At 31.7% G+C, this 21,252-nt stretch overlaps 1 protein-coding gene across 1 annotated transcript; it reads left to right on the top strand.

Moving 5' to 3' along the window:
• The first annotated feature begins 68 nt into the window (after nt 1-68).
• LOC139518191 (O(6)-methylguanine-induced apoptosis 2-like) lies at nt 69-20,303 on the top strand. The gene is made up of 9 exons (XM_071309880.1): nt 69-192; nt 3,651-3,772; nt 4,927-5,025; nt 6,611-6,790; nt 7,934-8,048; nt 8,723-8,826; nt 12,746-12,810; nt 14,108-14,298; nt 17,908-20,303. Exons 1-9 carry the CDS (start codon nt 105-107, stop codon nt 17,973-17,975), a joined length of 1,032 nt encoding a protein of 343 aa, XP_071165981.1. The 5' UTR covers nt 69-104; the 3' UTR covers nt 17,976-20,303.
• The last annotated feature ends 949 nt before the right edge of the window (nt 20,304-21,252 follow it).

Here is a 21,252-nt window from a genome sequence, read left to right as displayed (position 1 = left end):
TGAGAAAATAAAAATCTATACCATGAGTTCTGAGAAATAACATGAAATTTCATATGGCGGATAAATATCCGGTTGTATGTTGTTAGGTCGCATATTGTTTAGACATGGCTGCTGCTGATAGTATTCGAGTTATCGATGATGATTATGTGAAACGAGTTCACAGTCGAAATCCTTCTGGCCATTTACATAAGGGTACAACATTTTACAAATATTATTTTAGACCTTCATCATGAACAGTGTAATTTCTTTTTCCACAGCCCCAAATGCGCCGTGTCTCTTATTTTTTGTCAATATCCAGCTATGATGATAGGACATTTTTTCTTATTTTTTCTGTAGATGGGGTCTCATTGGGGGTTCCGATCCCGTATCGCGCTTACTGTTTAGTCAGATTCCTGCATCCCGCTTACACTATGTACATAAGCAATTCTATTTTTTGTCATTTCCTGGGTCCTGCTAGACCTCATTTCCCGTTTTCACAATATAATAATTTGACTTTCACATGTCACGCTTACAAAACACCGGCAATCCCGCGTCACGCTTAGACCCCAATGAGAACCACTGTAGACTTAGCTTTGATTTTTTTATTACCATGCATTGTCAAGCTTGGTAACTCATTATTGTTTCTCAGTAACTCAATGTATGATGCTGTCCCATACTGAACCTACTGACCTTGTTTTGTCACATTCAAAATCCAATGGCGTCAAAATCACGTAATGTAAAATCGTTCTACCCAATCAAATTGCTCTACTGTCAATAAGGTGATTTTTCAGTCTACAGCAATTCATTATTTGTTTTTGGGATATTGCTTTTAAAATAGTTTGCAATAATTTGGTGTTTTATTCAACAGGAAACCTCATTTTGTCCCATCCCTTTCGGGATTAATTTTGTATGAATATTTACCTACGGTCATGATAGTCCGAATATCGATCTTTTTATAATGAATAAAAAAAAATTCAATGAAAAATAAATGTAGTTTGTTTTTCATTAACCTACTCTATATTCCTGTACAAAATTATGGCATGGACATCGTTTTTTCATGTAATTTTCCTTTCATTTTGGTTGGACTTTTTTTTCGGGAAAATCACGAAAGACGTAAGGAGCATGTCATTTTGAAATTCCTAAAAATATGATTTGCTTGACCTTTATTGCCTGCCACAAGATTGATGACGCTGAATTGAATGTACACAAAGCAATGGCCTGAAGTGGGATTTTGTGAAGTTCTAAAATGTTTTTAGACGTTCAGAAGTCAGGATTGAAACGGTCATTAGAAAATTGGCATTTTTTAGCAACAATTGAGAACAACAATGAAAACATACCTTTAGACATGTTTTTTTATTCAAAAGAGTAGAAAAAACGTACTCTGCACTAATTTTCTACGCTGGAAGTAGGGTAGTGACGTCACTGCGTAGTTTCCCCGTGTGTTAAGTTTGTTAACACAAATACCAAACAAACTAACAAGATGACCAATTTAAGACTACCGTAGGATAATGACAATATTTATAATCCCAAAGAAAAATGAAATCATAATTTGATGAATCATCTCACAGTGGGGTGGGAGTTATGAACTTACATTTCATTGTAGTACATGTGAGCAGCTGGGACATTCCTATATTTTGTATACAAACAGGCAACATCCAATGAATCATGGTTAACTCAAAATCCATATCGCTCCGTTACACCTTATCGCTATTCCCAACTGACCCGAGAATCTGTCCCACATGAAATATTGCTGTCATACAACAATCAGTTTTCCATTGTGCTGTCAGATATTTTGTATTATGACACTGAGTGTAGCCCAAACTCTGTCCGACAACATGTCAGACAAAAAAACATTCGGTCAGACAGAACTTTCAAGATATTTTGGTTGAATATATAGTAGAAAAGTTCAAGTTTCTTTTTTGATCAGACATACCCTAAACCAGTTTGGCACAGACTGTTGTGATATCAAAATTTTACGGGAACCTGTGTGATGTCCAGTAATGGCGGTCCAATAGTGATAAGGTGTATTCTCAATTGCCCACTTTCAGGTTTGCACTAAGCACATCAGTTCTGGAAAACTCTGAGATTCGGTAACGTTAAGGAATTAGGTAACAGTTACCAAATTCAATTACTGAACCATTAAAGAATTCAGTTACTTAAGAATTTATTTGGTTTTGGTATTGATATAGAATGAACTATTGCATTCATACAACAATCACTTTTCCATTGCGACGTTTATAGATATTTTGTATTATGTTATCAAAATTTGATGGGAACCTGTGTGATGTGCAGTAATGGCGGTCCAATATGGATAAGGTGTAATGTATTCTCAATTGCCCACTTTCAGGTTTGCACTTAGCACATCAGTTCTGGAAATCTCTGAAATTTGGTAACGTTAACGAATTAGGTAACAGTTACCAAATTCATTAACTGAACCATTAAAGAATTCAGTTATTTCAGAATTAATTTGGGTTTGGTATTGATACAGAATGAGGAAAATTGTTATTTTATTGAACATTTGAAAATTAAAAAAAGTAAAAAATCATTAATAACATTCATCAAGTAGGCGAGACACTGTGTTTTACAGAACCCTTACAATTTTTTTTAGTCTTACCAAGGTAACAACTTTTATTTTATTTTACTTAGCATTGAACACATCATGACAAACCTTCTTATTGTTGACTCATTATTTCAAATTAATTTGGTTTTTTTTTAATGTGCATTGCACACAGACAGGGAACATGTCTGTAGGTGAGAAGTTTAGATTCAAATATTATTTATAATTATTTCAATTAAATAAGTTCTTTCAAAATGGCATTGAAAATTATCTCACATGTCACATAAATAAAAAAACTCAAACTTCAGTCTTTCTCAACATATCAACACTAAATAGAATAAAGCAAATAGAAATGAAATATTTTAAAGCAAATAAATTAACAGTCTGAAATTATAAATAATGAAAAGGGTTACAAACCATTCCTATTACATTCCTCCCCTTTAAAATAAATCTTGTTTTAAATCATCTCTCAGCTAGTGGTGTCCATTTTAATGGTTCAACATGTTTGTTACACTGATTGGGTATTTGTAGATGTTGTGTACATGTACGCCGAAACCTTAAACTCTTTCAGGACAAAGGTCAATCAGTATGGCTCTAAAATAAAGCAGGGTTAATATTCATAATACATTCTCATGTTCTTGTCCTGAATATGCATTTAGTTCAAGGGCCAGCAAATTTATAAAAAAGAAGAAACAAACAGGAAAATGGGAAAAACAAAACACATAAATATTAAGGCAAAATGAAAAATTGCCAAACCATAGCTTAAATTTGTCTTTGGTGAATATTTGACTTTATATTGCAATCATACATGTACATGTACAACACAACCTTATTTTTATATTGTACATTTGTATGTAGGAGACCAAATTTAAGTTTTTGTTGTAAGTATTGAGAACTATAGTAAGAGCTTCTTTTGTACACAACATGTTTCAAGGTTCCTGTCTTGCTTATATTCTTAGCTTTAGAAAAGTTATTGGAGTATTTCTTACTAAATATATATTATACAGTGTACACATAGTGCTCTATACTAATAACTTTATATTATTTTCATCTGTAAATCAATATTTTGTATCATCTGTTAATATCATTATTTAGCAAGCATGTTTATTTGCAGGTCATGGAATTGTTGCTGCAACTGCATCAATACCAAGTAGATATCAAACTATTGTAACAGATAATGCAGATAAAAGAGGATTCTTAGGCCAAGCAAAACGCTTCCGTTTTGATGAGGCAATGGTAATATTAAAACAAATAAATTATTACAGAGATGAACACTTTTATCTTGCTATCAAAATGTTTGCCTTCATATTTTACTTGAATAGCATTTTGTAGATGAATAGAAAGTTTATTTTATATCAAGAATAATTATATAAAGTGCCTAGAATTTAAAAAAATCAGCACAACAAATGTTAGACTTAGAGAAGTTTAGATTCTCTACTTCCTCCCAGAGCAGGGTTGGAACCTGCACTTTTTACTTCTCACTCTTTTACAACAACACGGCCTAGCATTGGGCAGACACCTTATCCCTTCTCCCTTGCTGATTAAAATCTGCTTTCTTTTCTGGAGGTGAACGTATTACCAGTTCATAGCAATTAGACATGGCCATCTGACACAATAAATGGAAATTTTTAAGTGCAAATGTTATTATCCTGATGACAGTGTCATAGGAATCGAAACATGTTTAATAAATTTTCTGCAGCATCCCCTAAAGTGTTATTGTTATATGACTTTCTGCATTTAAAAAAAAGTGAATAGAATTTTGCTTAATTCTGTTCATAATTTTTAAACATGTATTGACGTTACTATTTTTACTGATGTCACAAAAACCAATAGCAGGTCTAGTTACTGCTTGAATCTGTCCCAAAGAAAAAATCCTGGTATGGAAGTTTTATTAATGAAAGTTTTCTTGTTTTCTATAAAAGGAAAGGATTTATATTTGGTGTGTAGCTTAATAAAAAAGTATAGTCGCAAAAATACTGTGCTCCAAGGAAAATTCAAAACGTAAATTCCTTTATCAAATTGCAAAATTAAAATCATTAACAGTTGAAACAAATGGTAAACAACAGTCATACCTGACTTGGTACAGGCATTTCCTTATATGTAATAAATGGTGGATTAAACCTGGTTTTATAGCTAACTAAGCCTCTCACATAGAATCCATTATATTGATAACAATGTGCAAAGTAAAACAAAGATATTATAGGTAAAAAGGTTTTAAAAAATGGGGTACAGCTGTCATCATTGTCTTATAATCTTAACTGCTATTCTTATTTCAACCAAGGAAAACAAAAATGTTGTGTTTTAGTGTGTAAGCAAATTTTAGATCTGTATGTTGTGCATACTATTAGTTGTTTGGAAAAATAATTACAGTTTGCATTTACTTTATACAGACAGATGCCCCTGGTCCTGGAAATTATGTTAGACATGAAACCATGGATAACAACAGTTCTTCTTTCTCTAAGAAAGGAACGGGAGGATTTGCTTCAAAGGTAGTATTTTTTTTTATTTATCTTTAGAAATAATTTCTATATGTTTCTACTCAACTCAATTATGTTTTTTATTGTGTACAGGTCATAATTGTGGTTAATTAGGTACATTGACTTACCTTAGTCGCCTACATTATTTCTACAAACTGTAGTAACTTGTAATTGTCTCGCTGGACGGAGTAAAAAAATGAGACATAGGTATGCTGTTTCTGGCGTCCGCGACGACGGCGTCAACAATGTATTAGTTTGTGATTAGGTCTAGTTTATGGTGAACTACTAGTGGTAAGTCAAAGATATTTGGTATGCTGTTGTATATGTATTGGCACATCTCATTACCATGGAGACTATTTGACCCTGCCCCCTCAGTTATGGTCTATTGACTTTGAAACTTTTACTTAGTTTTCATGTATTAGTTTGTGATTAGGTCAGTTTATGGGGAACCACTAGTGGTAAAGTAATGATAATTGGTATGCAATTGTATAAGCATCAGCACATCTCATTACCATGGAGATTATTTGGCCCAGCCCCCTCATTCATGGTCTTTTGACTGAAATTTTTTATTAGTTATAATATATTAGTTTGTGATTAGGTCAGTTTATGGGGAACCACTAGTCCAAGGTTAATGATAATTGGTATGCAGTTGTATAAGCATTGGCAAACCTCATTTTAATGGAGATTATTTGGCCCTGCCCCATCAGTCATGGTCTATTGACTTTTGCTTAGTTTTCATGTATTAGTTTGTGAATTAGGTCAGTTTACGGGGAACCAGTAGTGGTAGGTCAATGATACTTGGTATGCAGTTGTATTAACATTGGCACATCTCATTACCATGGAATTTTTTTTACGCTCCCCCTCAGTTATGGTTTATTGACTTTGAATTTTGCTTAGTTTACATGTAATAGTTTGTGTTTAGATTTGTTTAAAGAAAACTACTTATGATAAGTCAATGGTATTTGGTATGCAGTTGTTTTAGCATTGGCACATCTCATTTCCATGGAGAGTGTTTAGCCATGTACCTTCAGTCATAGTTCATTGACTTTGAATATTTGCTAAACTTACATGTTAAAGTGTTGATATTTTTTATTTCAACATTTGCATTACCAAAATTACAAAAAAGCGAGACATATCTCTGTGATAACAGTTTTTTTACATTTTGTTTTTGTGGTGCATAGTTCTTATTTGCAATAGTCACATGTTTTAACATGTTAGAATTAACTGCCAAAAAATTAAGTCACAGACATCATTTGATCTTCATACTCACATAAATGTATACTATCACACCTTTTAAAACATTTGTTGTAAACTGTGAATGTTGATATGTGCTAATTAAAAATGTATATTTTTGGCTTTAAACAAGATGGTTAAATTGATGTTCTTTTGCAGCATTTACTTGCCCCTTTCTTGTTTGCTAAATTGGTTATAATAAATCAAGTTACCGTAATAAATATATATAGATAAAAATTATGTAATTTTATTGAAATAATATAAGAGCATACAGTTTGCAAGTTACTCCTGTTATCTATAACAAGGATGTATAATCTATAAAATAGGTTTTGATTATTTAATATTTTTGTTTTATATATTGTAGAGTAAACGAGGTGTAAAATACTACATAACGGCAGCACCAGGACCTGGGGTTTATGGTTTACCTAGTATGTTGGTCACTAGGAAAGATTTCAATAAATCAGAGAACAGCAGCAACTTCCATAAGCCTATTGCTAAAATCTCAGATAAAGTGGAAAAGAAACCAGCACCAAATACATATGATGTAGGTAACTGTTTATTTGGGGGAGGGGGAGGGCATCAATGAATAGGAGACAATCCTCCAAAAGATACTTTTAAAAGATCAATAAAATAAAAGACACAACAATGCTTACTAGAAATTACACAGCAATATCAAGATGATTAATCCTCCCTGTCATGGCTTAATCGACTCACAGGGAAAAATGAATGCCCATCAGCATCAGCCTTGACTTTCAATGCTTGACAATAAAATAGTAACAAAAATGTAGATTACAATGTTAAACATTTAGACAAATCAGGACGCCGTCATGATTTACATAGAAAGACGTTGTGATTTCAATGATGGTTGACATAGGCAACCAAAATGAGTGGATGTGATAAGAGCTTGACATATTGTACAGACACTAGTAGATATTTATTTGTTATATGTGTAGTTGGGTTGAATTTTAACTGATATACTCCACATCTCCTTTTTGATTACCAAAAGTCATTTCTTTCCTAAAATAAAGTTGCAAAAAACAAGTGGTAAACCACAAGGTTTTCTCTCATGAGAAACACTTGATGTCTGCACTCAACAAACCAGGATGTTAACCTTAAACATTGTAACCTATTGTATTACATTCACAAAGAATTTTAGTAAAACTGGAGTACTTTTATAAGAATGAATTGACACTTATTTTCAATGTATCACAATTTCTTTATAAGTCTTTTATATGATTTATTTACTCATTCACTTATTGTATTTAAGAAAAAATAGCAAAACCAAAATAAACCATTGATCACAAAGTGGCCTTTTGAGGCTCTTCATATGTTCTTGGTCATAATTGAGAGCATGTGGGAATCTAGTTTTTGTTTGATTTTACTCTTCACATCTTTGATCATGTTTTGTATGATTTACTCATATCTTCCAATTTATGTGAAAGTGCTAGATGTTAACTTTTATTAAAACAAGTGATCACTGAAAGACAATTTTGAAAAGATGAATGAAAGCATTTAAATGACCAGAATTTTCTTATATTTGTGCTGTTTTAGTCAATCAAATTTTGTCCCATAATTTAGAGCTCAGCCAATAAAAAAATCACTTTTCAGTCTCTCAGGGGAGATAATTCATTTGATAACTAAACAATAAAAATAAACTGTCTGAAATGTTACATGAATTTATTTGCAGGTATTAAATTCTAAATTTGGAAAGACCAATAATGTCACAGCTGGAGCTGCATTCAAATCTCAGTCCAAACGAGAAGCGATAAATGTCAACGCTTCTGCAAATAATCCAGCTCCTGGTAAATATTGTTACCCGACCATGCAAGGGCTGTATAGCCAGTCAAGGTCGTTAAAAACTTCCATGTGTTGTATATTGTAAGCTTTACCAAGTAACAAAACATTTTACAGGTAAAATTAGTGAAAAAATTTACAGCAAATGTAATGAAATTGTTCTGATAGTTATCAAAGGTAGTACCAGGATTATAATTTAGTATGCCAGATGCGCGTTTAGTCTACATCAGACACATCTGACATTTATATTAAGTAATTGGTGATGATGTTGAAAATAATTGTTATTGATAAATTAACAATAAATTATTTACCTATATGAATAAAAAGATATAAGGGTGTATACATCAATGAGACAGCAAACTAAGGGTTTAAATTACCCTGAGTCTGTCATTTCAGTAACCATATATATATATGTTGTTTTAATCATTTGTTATTGATTTATTTGCTAATAAAAAAGGGAATCAGGTCATTAGTTATCTTTGGGCTTCCTCCGCCAATAAAAACTGGCGGCCACGAAATAGCATAAAAACACCAAAAATCAAATCAAATTAAAAGAGATTCAAATGTCTTATAGGAAATGCAGTTAGAAACCAATTGCTTATGTTCAGTGATCATAAGAAAATTAGCAAATAAATAGATATTGATATGCATAGTTTTTAAGATATAAATGTTTTATTTACAGGTCATTATGATGTGAATGATTCCCTTCTTCATCAGAATGTAAAAGTTCCATTATCAAGTTTTAAATCAAAGTCAAAAAGACAGATGGCACCAAGTCCTGCTGCTGTAAGTACACAGTGTATTGACTTCTCAGTTATTATAGGCTTATTCACACTTTTGTTCTTAAAATTACACACAAACAAAATATTTTTTTTTTATTTGAAGTGTTCTGTAACACTTGAATCTGTTTTTAGGGGTTTTCATACACTCTCCTATAGTAAGGATGGATTAACACTTTCACTACTGATTTTATTTTTTCCGCGGGTTTCTGTGGCCGAGGCAAATTTGCACGCTCAGATTCCCCAGCCTGAATTAATTTCGTGATCGGTGCTTCAAGAAAAGTTGCAAATTGAAAAACGTGCTGCAACTCGAGAACGCAGTCTCAGATCGCCTAAACAACTGATACAGAAGTTCAAAAGTTTGCTCTGTAAAAGATTTTCATAGTGAATTAAAATTAAAACAAAAAATAATGTCTTTACAATGCTTGAAAGATCGATTTTTGTTACCTTTTTAGCTCAATGTTGCCAAAATGTCGACATTCGGATGTACTTTTTTACGTTAAAAATGTGTTTAAACGGATATAATTCAGCAAATCATTATAACCGAGTCTTCTTATTTCTCTTATCACTCGTTTTTTGTCATTTAAACATTGTTTATAGCAAAACCGAAGCTTTTTATCCCTCCTAAATTAACCGTTTGACTTTTCGTTTCCGACCGCCATTTGTATTGATGAAAAGACAACTCTGTCAATCGACGAACGACTACTCGTTTTCAAAGTGATAGATCATGATACGATCATATACTCATATATATACGGATACCACGGATACGTTGTTGATATTGTAAACACTGGTATTAAAGAGTGTTATTAAACAAACAAGATATGTTTGTTGTTTCATTTTCCCTGGTAAACATAACAATACTTTATAAAAAAAAAAAAAAAAAAAAATCTGCTAAAAAAAAATATTTTTGGTTCAATCAGACATATACGTCTCTGGCGCTGCATATTTTAGAAGAATAAAAAAGCAGAATATAGTTGGTCATGATTATCTTTTATAAGTAGATAAACAAAATGGATTAATTATTTACCAGGATCAACCATTATATATAAATATACAAGTATTTTTGTAGTTGGTCTTTTTTTCAAAGGTTTGGTGTTTTTTCAACTTCCTCTATTACCATGATTACCAATATGCAACAGCTTTGTTCTAGATTTTCTGATTATGTAATTTGAAAAACTTTTAATCACTGAGTATATAAAATATATTAAATTACTATTTTAATTATGATAGATACTTTAGTTATCACATATATGCATGTACATTGTAATCATGTGAAGAATAATCACTTACACAATGAATTTCTACTCTCATTACATATGTACACATATCTGTCATATGTTTCATCCTTTCTTGATAATTCAGTGCATTTTCATTTTTTCCATATCAAGTTACAAAACTTTAGATTTTGATAAAAAATTTAGCAATATTTTCCCATAAATATATAATCAGTATTACAATTAACTAAGAGAATTTGATAACTAAATTATGAACTTTCAACAATAAAATTTTAACAAACAACAAGAACAAATTAAATACAGCAAACTTGACTTCTCTCTTTATTGTTCCAGTTTGAAGGCATGTGTGTGAACTTATGTCTAGTAATGGCCTTACCCTGCTTACCCCAGCACAAAATATCTATTTATCAATCCTTTTTACCAGCAAACAAGAAAACTAAAGAAATTTAAGGTTGGATGAATGGTAAATAATATGTAGGCATTACAAATTTAACTATCCCAAGTAAATTGAAATATACTTTTTTGAGCCATTGCAAGGTTTTTTGATAATATCAATAATACTAAATGTATTGGTCAGACACCCCTGTTTGAAGGGTAGTCAACAATGGCAAAGGGGTAGTTTAACCTCTTATCTTGCTAACTGGCCAACATTTATTACACATTTAACTTGACCAATATATATTATATTAACAAGATTGAGACATTTGTTTTGTTCTTCAGAGTTTCAACTAATGAAACAACAGGTTAAATATTACAGAAAGGATCAACATTTTGTTCACGTAATCAAGTTTCATTTACTATGATGGTCAGAGAAATGAAGGTACCATAAAATATGGGTATACCTGTCCCTAATCATTGTACAAGAAAATATTGAGGTGACCATTATTGGATCTGTTAACCAATACAACTTAGTAAATGGTATGCAAGACCAAGAAATGCTTTCATTTCTGATTTGTAGCTCCAAGGCATTTTGTTGTCATTTGGCCTTTGCCTTTGTAGTGAATATGAAAATAGGGAGATGAGGTATGATTGACAATAAGACCACTATCCACCAAAGTTCAAATACAGTGGATGTAAGCAATTATAGGCAACCATATGGCCTTCATCAATGAGAAAATCCCATAATGTAAAGTCAGCTATAAAAGGCCCACCAGACATGAGAAATATTAAACAATTCGACTGAGAAAACTAACTGCCTATATATATAGCTGCATGTTCTTGATTACAAAACAATTAATCTAAAATGAAAATGACAGACATGAACCAACAACAACCAGTGAACTACATGCTCCTGACTTGGGACAGGCACATAATGAGTGTAGCAGGGTTAAACGTGTTTGTGAGCGCTCAACCTTTCCCCCTTATCTGGGATAGTGACATAACAGCACCTTTGAAAATCAGTGGAAAGCTTAAAGTTATCAGTTTTGTTGATTTAAAATGCATTCAAGAAAAGGATTGTCCATATAAAGTTGCCCTAAATCTGACACCTCCTTTTCAGTACCCATGACATGACTTAGCCAAATATTCCCACAAGGGGCAAATATATGTGTAGACTTTTTCAACACTACTAATCTCATTGTTTGTGCCACCAATTAATATTAACCTCCTGCTCCCCTTTGGCTTCCTCATTATTTGACTCATTATAGCCCTCACTGTCATCTTTCCCCTGCCCACCCTGACCAATTCTTGACCTTTCCTCATTAAGTAAGTAAGACCTCTTTTCAGGCATTAATAACATCAGTTTCACTGAACCTGCAAATTCTACATCAGTTTCGTCTGACGACATTTTCACACTGAAATACTAGCAGACGAAGTTGCACTTCCTAAACTGCTTTCAATTTCGTGCATTGTTCTCCCGTACATTCACAGCCCTATCCGCTTATTTCACCCGATACTCAATCAAAGTGTATGTGTCACCCGAGTACCAGCTTTTCAAAGCCATATCTCTGTTCCCTCGAAATCGAGAATTGTTTTTGCAGCAAAGCCATGAACGCGAAAAAAAACTTACTTGTCTAGTTCCGATTTGTGGGGGGAATAAAAAGATCGCTATCATATTTATTTAAGATATATTGAACCATTTATTTTTATTGTATAGTCAAAACTACCTAAGAATAATAAAGGGCTTCATCAAAACACAGAAAACAGCTGTACTTCCACTCCTCGTTATCGAGAGAAGCCATTTTGAAACCCCACATGACCTCAAAACGTGTTTCCGGTTCTAATTTTAGAAAATAAAATTTTCCGATTTGATTTATTTACCTTTCACGATGTTTTTAATGCTGTTGAAGAACTGAAATAATACCCTCAGATATCGTAGATTTTAATTGAAACATTGATTTCAACTGTTAAGAACGGCAAATAGCGTAAAATTGCGGCTTTTATTGGGACAATATTTATGTATCCTGAAGGATACACTCGCCCTGCGCATCGTGTATCCTCAAGGATACATCCGCCCTGCGCATTGTGTATCCTCAAGGATACACTCGCCGCGAAAGGGTTAAGGTGTATTGTCTACCACATATGTACCTAACAAACTTTATCTTCATACTATTTAATAAAAGTTTTGAATTAAATTAAATAAAGTTGAAAAGAGATCTTTAAGCTGGTTTGAGTTGAAATATAAAAGATAATTTTCACTTCTTCTGTCTGATTTTAGTATAAATTTTGTGTGTTTTATGTTTAATAAAGGTACCTGGTCCAGGAGCATATAAACCACATGAAGCAATAGACCCAGCAAAAAAACAGTTATTCCCGTAAGTTTTACTAATTTTTACTACCAAATAGAAGATGATAGGGTGAACTGTGGATTTCTGTCCGTATTTGATTCCATGGATTTGCTTCAGTCTGCAGGCCTATAAAATATTTGAACTTCTTACAGTGCTACACATTAACCCACAAATCCATAATATCCAACAAATAACTATGAACCTATAGCATAAGAATGTTAACTCATTTGCTTATCAGTCATCATCATATATATGATTTGTACATATTTTTCTAAATGATCAGATCATTATTGTCTTAGTTATAGTATTTACTTTGTTTTTTAAAGATATTTTCATATTTATAAGTGATTTGAATAACAATGGCCTATTATAAAAGTTCCAGACATCTACTTAAACTTTGTTTTATAAAGTAAGCTTAAATGGATTTTTAAATAGTTTTATAATTTAAAAAAATACTTTGCATAAAGTGTGATGAATGTGTTTTGTCTCACCCTTGGAAGAGTTGCAGTTTGGGAGACATATGTTTTTACTATATGCCACCAGCAGCATAATTTATTTGTATAAAGCTGTATATTTCCGAAAGGTAGAAGACCTGGATGCTTAATTAATCCTTTGTATGCAGATACCTTATTTGATGAAGAAGTATTTGTCTATTGTATATCCATTGTCCTTGACCACATTTTCATGGTAAAGCAACTCTTTAACAAAAAATATACGTTTTTTTTCTCATGAAAATTCTACACTTATTATGAGTAATAAGATATTTATATATGGTATATGGGTTCCTTGCAATGTCTACATCAGTACATGTCTGTCAAATAGGGTTCACCTGTCCACAACCTCACATCATTGATCAGTGACCAAGGTTTAAGTAACATGATTACGTTAGTTTCTCAGATACTATAACCGTAGATCAACCATATGTGCTGTATCATCAGAAATTATTGTAATGGGTACCTGTCAGTCTTGTAGGAATCATCTGACCTTGACCTCATTTCTATGTTTCTTTCTTTGGTTATTATTGATGTTTTTGTATGTTTTTCAAATACTTTAAGCAATAAGACAACTATATTTGATGCATGGAATAATTATAAGGTGTACCTGTCTGTCTTACAGGATTTATCTGACCTTGACATCATTGTCATAGATCTTAAAAAGTGTGAATTGTATGTCTATGTGATGCATGTATCAACCCTTCGTCTTAAAGACTTTCAACATAAAATCAGTGGTCAGTAGGGCAGCGTGTGCACTCTTTGTTGTAACTTAATATTATATTTACCCAATAAAAGCAATGCTAATAAATTTGAAATATTTGATTATACAGGAGGAAGCATTATTTATGTATATCTGCCCCTGCTATGCCATTACCTGATACTCCTCCACAACCAGGACCAGGAAGTTATGAAACAGTTAATTATGAAGGACAACCCAAGCATTATATGTCATCATCTGCCTTTGTTTCTACGACAAGTCGATGGACAGGTACTGCCAAAGAGGGAGAACAACCAGGACCAGGTAATACTTTTGTTTACAATGTTTTGTTGGTAATTTGAGTGATAAATACTATTTGGGAGGGGGCTTATATAAACTGACCATGCATGCAGCATACATGCATGATAAAATCTGTTAAAATTAGTAGGTCAAAGAACCCCTTAAAATAGAAGAAAAAAAATTCCCAGCTTCATGGAAGATGTCATTTATGAGGCTTTTTTTGTATGTATATTGTTCAGACTGGGAATATTGTTTATACCCAAAAGTTGATTAGTCATTTTTTATACGACCGCAAAAATTGAAAATTTTTTGGTCGTATATTGGTATCACGTTGGCGTCGTCGTCGTCCTAATACTTTTAGTTTTTGCACTCTAACTTTAGTAAAAGTGAATAGAAATCTATGAAATTTTAACACAAGGTTTATGATCACAAAAGGAAGGTTGGGATTGATTTTTGGAGTTTTGGTTCCAACAGTTTAGGAATTAGGGGCCAAAAAAGGGCCAAAATAAGCATTATTCTTGGTTTTCGCACAATAACTTTAGTATAAGTGTTAGTATAAGTGAATAGAAATCAATGAAATTTAAACACAAGGTTTATGACCACAAAAGGAAGGTTGGGATTTATTTTGGGAGTTAAGGTCCCAACAGTTTAGGAATTAGGGGCCAAAAAGGGGCCCAAATAAGCATTATTCTTGGTTTTCGCACCATCACTTTAGTATAAGTAAATAGAAATCTATGAAATTTAAACACAAGGTTTATGACCATAAAAGGAAGGTTGGGTTTAATTTTGGGAGTTTGGGTCCCAACAGTTTAGGAATAAGGGGCCCAAAGGGTCCCAAATTGAACTTTGTTTGATTTCATCAAAAATTGAAAAATTGGGGTTCTTTGATATGCTGAATCTAACTGTGTATGTAAATTCTTAATTTTTGGTCCTGTTCTCAAATTAGTCTACATTAAGGTCCAAAGGATCCAAAATTAAACTTAGTTTGATTTTAACAAAAATTGAATCCTTGGGGTTCTTTGATATGCTGAATCTAAAAATGTACTTAGATTTTTGATTATTGGCCCAGTTTTCAAGTTGGTCCAAATCGGGGTCCAAAATTAAACTTTGTTTGATTTTATCAAAAATTGAATAATTGGGGTTTCTTTGATATGCCAAATCTAACTGTGTATGTAGATTCTTAATTTTTGGTCCCCTTTTCAAATTGGTCTACATTAAAGTCCAAAGGGTCCAAAATTAAACTAAGTTTGATTTTAACAAAAATTGTATTCTTGGGCTTTTTTGATTGATTGTTGGTTGCTTAACGTCCAGTGGCAAATATTTCATGCATATTCAGGACGACAGGCTTTTTTGATATGCTGAATCTAAACATGTACTTAGATTTTTGATTATGGGACCAGTTTTCAAGTTGGTTCAAATCAGGATCCAAAATTATTATATTAAGTATTGTGCAATAGCAAGAAATTTTCAATTGTACAGTATTCAGCAATAGCAAGAAATCTTCAATTGCACAGTATTGTGCAATAGCAAGAAATTTTCAATTGCACAGTATTGCGCAATAGCAAGAAATCTTCAGTTGCACAGTATTGTGCAATAGCAAATATTTTCAATTGCACAGTATTGCTCAATAGCAAGAAATATCTAATTGCACAATATTGTGCAATAGCAAGGAATTTTCGATTGGAGTAACTCAGTTATCTTTCTTTGTCCAGAATAGTAGTTGAATCAACTTAAATCATTGTTTTATACACTATACAATGTATATTTACTTTTACTACCAACTGATAAATTAAAACAATCTTTATCATTCAGTGACAACAAGCACTTTATTTTACATTTTAATATTTTATGATGTATTTAAATGAGTAGTTATTGTTGCAAACTCCATTAGAAATTTGAATTGAGATCAGTTTTGGAAAAAGGGAAAGGGGGATGTGAAAAAATAATGGGAGAGAGGGGGGAGGTTAAATTTTTCTCATTTCAGATTTCATAAATAAAAAGAAAATTTCTTCAAACATTTTTTTGAGAGGATTAATATTCAACAGCATAGTGAATTGCTCAAAGGCAAAAAAAAAATTCATTAGACCACATTCATTCTGTGTCAGAAACCTATGCTGTGTCAACTATTTAATCACAATCCAAGTTCAGAGCTGAATCAAGCTTGAATGTTGTGTCCATACTTGCCTCAACCGTTCAGGGTTCGACCTCTGTGGTCGTATAAAGCTGCGCCCTGCGGAGCATCTGGTTACTCCCATGCAATTTACAAAAGATTTATGACAAAATAGATTGTGACATTCCAAATTCCAAATTCTTTATTACCTTGAACTTTACAGTTCATCATTCAATGTTTCTTATACATGTTGTGGCTTAGTGCAAGAAGTAATGCATCACAGTCAAAAGGCCATCTGAAAGTTAACAGGAAATGGGTTGTAATTGGTTTTGTTTTTAGTCCCTACCGACGACATCGAAGGGGACTTTAGGTTTGCACTCCGTCTGTCTGTCCATCTGTCATTCAGTCTGGAAAATCAGTTTTCCACACTTTCATTCTTCTTTGAAGATATTGATTTGAAATTTGATATATAGTTTTATCATGACAAGTTACAGATCAAGGTTGAATTTTGTTCCGGTCTGATGATTTTTTGCAGAGTTATGGTCCTTGAACTTAGAAAATTTATCCAAATAATCAGTTTTCCACACTTTGCCTATTGCTTGAATATATTGAATCTGTTAATTGTTATGTAGATTACACCATGACAAGTTATAGATCTAGTTAGAGTTTTGTTCCAATACAATGATTTTCAGTGGCAGATCCAGATCTTTTCCTAAAGGGGGGGGGGGGGGGGGGGGGCACTCCAGTCATGCATCAGTGATTCCCTATATAATCAACCAAATTTTTCCCACAAAAGAGGGGGCCAGCACCCCCACCCCATCCCACCCCCTGGATCCGCCTATGATTTTTTAACTAGTAGGCCAGGGGACTATGTATTGCCATGCAATACTCACAGAATGCTCGTTGTTATTGTTTTAGTATTCTATTAATACTTTCAAAAAAAGCTGCAGAATATTATATGCAAATAGATTAGATTAAAAACCCTTTCAGACAAAAAAAGAGAAAAAAACACTGTTGTGTTTGTAATTTTTACAGAGTTTAAAAACCTGTTTCGCCAAATTCAGGATTGGACTTTCATTCATATTCATTTCAATTTTTTCCAGTCCTGTTCTGTAACCATAACTTTGATTGTAGCATCAACATAGGCTCTCCGTATAACTAATACATAATATCCAATACAAATGTCATTACCATTTGTTTAGCCTTGCAATATATGTTTGTTGTCGGTTAATATCCCTAGTGAAATAGATTTCCACCTTTATATCTATTGATTATATATGTAAGAATAGAAAGAAAACATAACATGTTGTTGACTTCCTTTAACACTGGTTTTATTTGTCTTCAAAATCTCTGAAGTCATTCAGGTACAATAATTTAATGATCATTATTCTATTGATATTTAAATATTTATGTAGCATTGTCAGTAGTACCATTGGTTGATGATCTTTGGTGTGTCCTGGGAAAGCTTTGCTTCAATATAACATTAATTACAATTAATAGCTGTTATATTTATTGATTTGTAGCTCATTATAGACCTATCAACATGGGAAGGCAATCCTTTATATACAATGCTGCTAGCAAATGGATATAAAGTCAAGGAAAAAATAAATATGTATTATGACTTAGAGCCAAAAGGTCCATCAAAGTAAATTGGCTGAAATTGTGAATTATAAATAAAACCAGATCTAGAATCAGATGTGAAACAGATTATAAAAAACCTCATGCAGAAAGCCATGTCTAAACAATTTTTTTGCATTGCTTATATTAATCTGGTGGACATTCCCGAGTTGTATGCTGTCAGACCTGTGTGGGAGTGGGAAAATATGTATGTAAAAGAAGTTTTGTTACATTTCAAAATGTTTTCGATAGTTGAACTGCTTTATTATTTTATGTATATGATATTTTTACACTATTATATTGATTAAAAAATCTTTTAACAATCAGTATTATCAATTTAATTATTTTTCTTTGTGCTATGGTTCTCTTCACTGTGATACAGATATTTTCTATGGGTTATATATTTCCTGAATATTGGGATATAAGATTTCTGTGAAAAAGGTTATTTTAACAAAGTCCAATTTTGTATTAATAATTGAAATGAATCATTACAGTAACACTTACTGGACATCTTTATTTATTTTGATTTTTATTGTGTTATTTTTAATCAAAACATTAGTTGTAAATCATGATACAAAATGAATTGTTGATATTTATAAATCAGACGTGGAAAAAACAGTATGTCTGCTGTGTGTATTTTTCCTGTTTGAAAATACTCTCACATACAGTTTTACTAATTCAGATATATTTTACTTATAACAAATATGGCCACTAGTCAAATCTTAAATGTTGATTGTTACTGCCAGACTTCTGAATTGAAAGAGTATTTCTTTCAAATCAACCCAAGACTGATCAATCATGTAACATAATAACCTTGATTTACAAGTTGAAGTTAAAGGCTGATTTTCCAATACTACTGTAGTTTTCGATTTTCAGACCCAATTTAGTTTGTGAACATCAGGTTAACCTTGGATGTAGAATGGTTGATATGTGTAGGCAGTAGTATTGATTGTTATACACCTCTGTAAACTTCCTTACGCTGCTGCGCTACGTTAATCAATTGATTGAAGTGAAAATAGATTTTTATTTTAGGTTTACATGGAGATATCTTTTTGTGACAGTGTTGTATTGGTTTATGCCTGATAAGCATCATTACCAAATGAGATTTGTTTACTCTTCATTTAAATAATTGCTTTTATTTGGTTATTACCATAAATTTGCTCATGAATAATGAAAAACTTCAATGTTGGAATAGAAATCTGGTTTTATTGTGTACAAGTACTTAATTAATTTAAGATATAGTAAAATAAACTGTATTTCAAAATGTATAAACCCAGTCATAAGATTTGTCTGATATTTAATTATTAAAATGTAACAGAAATTAAAACCCCAGAAATTTTTTTGCTTTAAAAGTGGTTTCCTAAACAAAAAATCCAATTTGAATGCCATCCCCCCATCTATAGTAGCTAATTATCAGACTGTGTGTGACATTATTGTAAGGATTAGTGACATCTTATTGATTTGGTTTATTTTCTTAGAACTTTTCCATCAATACTATTGATTGTGTAAAGACATCTTCCATTGTTTGCCAAGATGTAGGAGGATATCTGGTCTTTAAGTTAATATTTTCCCATATCTTTACGTCCATTGTTAGGATATTTTTAATGACAATTATAAGAGTTGAATTTTTTTTTATAATCCTACAATTTTAAATCATATACATCAATAAAATATTTTAAAATATGTCAATGAAGGAAACAATATCATAACAGAAATGGTGTGTATTTGATGTCTATATATGTCTCTGATGTCATATTCAATTCTATAAAATTTAGATTAATTGTTTTATAGAGGGAGAATAAATAGAAATCAAAACAAGAAATTGCAATAAATTAGATAAAGACAAAAAATACATAATTTTTTTAGTTAGATAAAATTTGAGTTATGTAAATCAAAATTTTGAGGTTACATAAACCCCAAATTTTGTGGTTATATAAATGGAAATTTTGTGGTTATGTAAATGGATTATTATGTAATAAGTTGTAACCCAGAAGCTTATCTGAATCCTTTGTCTAGTGTTATCTTTAGTGTTGACTGTAATTAAGACACCAATTAGATCATTGATATGTTAGATTATACACAAGTGATCAGGTTTATGTAAGATTTGTTTATTTATCTTCTATGTAATATGATGTGTGATAGGATTTGAGCAAAAGAGAAGGTGGGAGTGTAATGTATATAAGCTGGGGCTATAAATTGGTGCCAGATGAGAGTTAAAGAATTATCTGTGATAAAAATGTTTTTATTTTGTTATAGTTGTGTCATTATTAAGATTTTAATAAATATTTATATTATTCTTCTAGATCTTGTTAGCAAATATTAATTAGTTCATTCCATTGAAAAATCTATATAAAACACAAACACATAATAGTAATTTATAGATTAAACAGGTTTATTCTGAAATGGATAAATAAAGAAAAAAGTTATTGCAAACCAGCATTAGTGAAAAGGGAAATGTTATCAAATTTTGATCAGATTCAACACAGTTATTTTTTAGGATGGATTGTCAGGTTGCAATTGACCCTTATCTAATTTTAACCTTTTAAATAATATAACATTTTAATGGAAATTAAATAATTACTTCCAGTAACAATATGTGAACTTTTTAAAAAGCAATGCAAGGTTAAAGATAAAAATTTATTTGATCTGATTGTATGCTTGAGAAAGGTACAAAAATCAATTTATTAAAGTGTTTAACCATTACCCTGTTCACTCTTATTATTATTTAAAGTCTTATTTCTCCCGATATCTCCAGCCATTAAGTTCATGTGAATAACCTCTTCACTATTGTATAGCTAGAATCTACATAACAATACAACTAAACACTTACCTGGACAAAGGGCATTGCACAAATTTAGATAAAAGATATGAAATACTCAAAAAAGACAAATATTTCTTCTCATATAGATTGTTAAATAGATAGGCATAGTTATGAACAGAAAACAAAGTAAATACAATGTATGTCAAAATTGAGGGATGTTTATGATCATATGTGTAACGTTTGTAGCCTATATATATTAACTAAGAGACAAGCCATGTGTACTGATTAACATACTTTAATATAATGCTAGAGCTAAGTAATCAACACAAATACATAAAGCAATACGACGCGACCTTATCTGCTATGTCCATCAACACAACACGTGCGTGAACTCTGAACTGTATAGATATTTATGAATGAATGAAAGTTACAATATTACATCTCTTCTTTTCTCAGATTAAACTTCTACTTTAATTAATTATATTACTGT

The sequence above is a fragment of the Mytilus edulis genome, chromosome 1 (assembly GCF_963676685.1).
Source record: "Mytilus edulis chromosome 1, xbMytEdul2.2, whole genome shotgun sequence".
Taxonomy (NCBI): Eukaryota; Metazoa; Mollusca; class Bivalvia; order Mytilida; family Mytilidae; genus Mytilus; species Mytilus edulis.
This window is presented reverse-complemented; position numbering and strand designations above follow the sequence as displayed.